This window comes from Octodon degus, unplaced genomic scaffold (assembly GCF_000260255.1).
Source record: "Octodon degus isolate 3935 unplaced genomic scaffold, OctDeg1.0 scaffold00130, whole genome shotgun sequence".
Classification (NCBI taxonomy): Eukaryota; Metazoa; Chordata; class Mammalia; order Rodentia; family Octodontidae; genus Octodon; species Octodon degus.
The window spans coordinates 4,026,992-4,030,432 of record NW_004524706.1 but is presented as its reverse complement, the minus strand read 5'-3'; the positions used below and the strand labels follow the sequence as shown (position 1 = coordinate 4,030,432).

The 3,441-nt window shown below is 56.1% G+C and overlaps 1 protein-coding gene across 1 annotated transcript in view; it reads left to right on the top strand.

The window, feature by feature from the left end:
* Positions 1 to 1,413: 1,413 nt before the first annotated feature.
* Col8a2 (collagen type VIII alpha 2 chain) overlaps positions 1,414 to 3,441 on the top strand; it is a 6,120-nt gene continuing 4,092 nt past the window's right edge. The window contains exons 1-2 of the mRNA XM_004641026.2: positions 1,414 to 1,481; positions 2,783 to 2,969. Of these exons, the coding sequence (XP_004641083.1) occupies positions 2,798 to 2,969 (172 nt within the window). The 5' untranslated portion in view covers positions 1,414 to 1,481; positions 2,783 to 2,797. The remainder of the gene's footprint in view (positions 1,482 to 2,782; positions 2,970 to 3,441) is intronic.

Genomic DNA, 3,441 nt, shown 5'->3' with positions numbered 1-3,441 from the left:
CCAGAGCACACAGACCAGGGCAGCTGGGGAGCTGGCATGGGGAGCTACAACGACAGGGAGGCATGTGGCTGTGGGGCTGGCAGCTGGGGCCAGCAGGTGCTCGGGGGGACACTGTCTCCTTCTGGAGCCCAGAACAGCTCTCAGCCCCACACCAGCCACATGTGCTGATTTCTTTGTTAAGGAGCCCAGCACCTCCTTCCAGCCTACCCACCCTCCTTGTCCCCACTGCTCCACTCCCCAGCTCCCTCTTTGCCCCGTCTCTCCCCATCCTCTGTCCATTCCTGTCCAATGTGCATATCACCATGCTGCTCTGAACCTCAGTATCCCCATCTGTAGAATGGGCACCTGTAACAGCATCTCTTTCCCTAAACACTGGGAATTAAATATCTTCAGTGAAAAACTTTCAGGCGGGGCTGGGGAGATGGCTCAGTGGAATAAGCACTTCCCGGGCAAGTACAAGGGCCTGAGTTCAATCCCCAGTTCCACTAAAAAAGAAAAAGAAAGAAAAAATTTTAGGTGGCATGTGATGCCTCCCTTCTGAGCTGTGGTTCTCATTTATTGTCTTCCACATGGAAATACCTGCTAAGATCCCAGTGTGTGGCCTGGTCTCCAGTATCGTGTGTATACACACACACACACACACACACACACACACACACGTACCAGATAGAAGGTGCTAGAAGCCACAGAGCAGGAGTTATAGGACACTTCCTAGAGGACCCCCTTATCAAGAGAGGTGAAAGGTAGGTACCTTGGTAGGGGACATGGTCCTGGTTTTCTTGGCACCCAGTGTACCCGGCTACTCTTTCGGTTGAACCTCATTATCCCTCCACCCCCAGATGGGGAGGGGGTTGGGACTTCCCCAGGCCAGGCTGCCCAGGTTCTCCTGTGGTGTCCTGACCTCAGCCCTGGCCTCCCTCAGCTGGAAACTGCTCTCTCTCTGGCTCATGCCTCACACTGGGGTGGGCATGCAGGACATTCTGGTGCCACCCAAGGGGGAGCTCAGGGGGCCCCGAGAGCGGGAGCATGTAGGGTCAGGTTGGGCTCAGGAGTGCAGCGCTGTGGTTGTTCCACTATTATTCCTGCCTCTGAGGTTAATTTCATCTCCTCATCCTTCAAGGCCCACATGGGGCAAGTCTCCTGGCAGCTTCACCGCTCCACACCAGCCTGTGCCCCACACAGCACTCAGCTGAACCTGGGAGCGAGGCCTGTTTGCAGAAGAGGCCCAGGCTCCTGGCAGCCCCTCACGGGGAGCTTGGTGGACTGCAGTGCTCTTCATAAAGGCCTGAGGCAGCCCACTGAAAACACAGATGAACTGGACCCGTACAGTGGACTTTTCCCTTCTCTTCATCTCCTCTTTCCCTTCCTCCTTCTGCATCATTTTACTTCCAGGACAAGGTCTCACTCTGTGGCCAAGCTTCCCAAGTAGGAGACTGTAGGCACGTACCACCATGACCAGCTAGACCTGTTGTTTTTTAAAAGTGAGTTAACCACTTGCTTCTTAGGGCCATTATGACAAGGAGAGATAGTGTATCTGACTCAGAGCTGGTGCCCATCACTTGAATGAGGGACTTTGCATTTTCCCACCTGGGGAATCCCCTTCCCTCCATCCTTTCCCCTGGGGACCACTGCACCTGTTCCTGGAAATGGCTGGGACTCAGGGAGGCCCATGGGGAGCAGACGCCTCCTAGTAAGGCTGGGCCCCCCAGCTCAGGGGTATGGAGCACTGAAAGATTGAAGGTAGGCTCCAGGCTTTCCCCATCTCCACCCCCAACCTGCTCTGTAGCCCTGAGGGTCACTTGCCCTTCCCCAGGCCTCAGGGTGACAGCAACACCTACTGTGTCCAGGCCCTGTATGGCCAGGCCCTGGCTCAGGACTTTAGGCCTTAGCTTGCACACATCTGCCCGAGGAGCCCAGGAAGCCCACACAGTGATCAACCCATTCTACAGATGCAGAAAAGGGAGCTAAGGACTGGGGTGCCTCCTGATGGTAAAACACTTGCCTAGCACATGTGTGGCCCTCGGTTCACTCCCCAGCACTGCATACAAATGAAAGCATGGAAACTCAGACTGCACACATGCCTTGGCATACCTGTAATTGCAGGGAGGCTGAAGCAGGAGGATCACAAATTCTAATGCCATCTGTGTAACTGAGAGAGACCTATCTCAAAATTTATAAAAAGAAGAAAGGGAGAGGTTTAGGGATGCAGCTCAGTGGTACAATACCCCTGGGTTCAATCCCTCAGTATGAGGGAAAAATCTGTTGAGCTAAACAGCATGGCCTTATCCTGAAGGGAGCAGGGAAGGGCATGAAGGGCATTGGTATGACATGGGGGTCACGTGGACATCAGAAGTCCCAGATCTGTTTCCTAAAGACTTGATATTGGTTTTATCACCTGGGAGTGGAGATGACAGTAGTAATGAGCAAGTGTTCCAAGGAGTCAGTGAGTTCAGATCTCTGAAGAGTGCACCCCAGTGCCTGGCACATGGTGTGGGGCTTATCATCAAAGGCTTTACCGGGGGCATGCTGAGGCCAGACTGGTCTCTAGAAGTCACATCAGGCTGCACAGTGGCCTGTCTGGGGAGCTGTGGTCCTGGGTGCCTGGCAGGCTGCAGGGGCGGCAGGGATGGAGAGCAACTGCAGGCTTGGAGGAGGGTTGGAAGGTCGCCTGGGTGGGCTCCTGTGACTTTGGGAATGATAGCTAACGTCCTGTCTTTGTGGGAGCCCCTGGGGCTGCTCTGCCCACTGCCCAGGCTTGATGAGCCCTGCTTTCTTCCTGCAGCACACCAGGACCACCATGCAGGGGATTCTGACGCTCCTCCTCCTCCTGCTGCTGCTGCTGCTGCTGCGGGCATCCTCTGGCGGCGGGGCTGGCGGGGCAGCAGGCTACGCCTCTGTGAAGTACGTGCAGCCTATGCAGAAAGGACCTGTGGGACCACCCTTCCGCGAGGGCAAGGGCCAGTACCTGGGTGAGACCTCCCTGCCCCAGTGTCTCAGACAGCTCCAGACCTCCAAACTCTCCAACTCCACCAGACCCTTACAGGTGCCCACCACAGCCCCAGTCTCTAACAGAGTCCCTATGCCCACTGCACTTCCTGAGGCTGTCCAAGGGACATAGGCGGTCTTCAGGTGGGGGTGGGTGGGAAGGCTCTGGAGGAATTGGGGGAGGGGCTTCTGCTCCAGCTGGCTTTAAGGCAGGCTGCTGGTGCCACCTACTGTCAGTCAGTAGAAAGCAGTCTGAAGTTCTCGGGCAAGGCCCAGTCTGTCTGAGTAGGAGTCCTGAGGATACCCAGCAGCCACCAAGACAGCCGCTGAAGAGCCCTTGTGGGGGCGTAGGGTGTGCAGAGCGGAGAGCCAGGAGTGGCCTTAATGAGCAGGGAGGGCCTTGCTCTGCCCCACTGTAGCGCATCCTGCCACGAGTAAATGGGGTCACCTCTGACT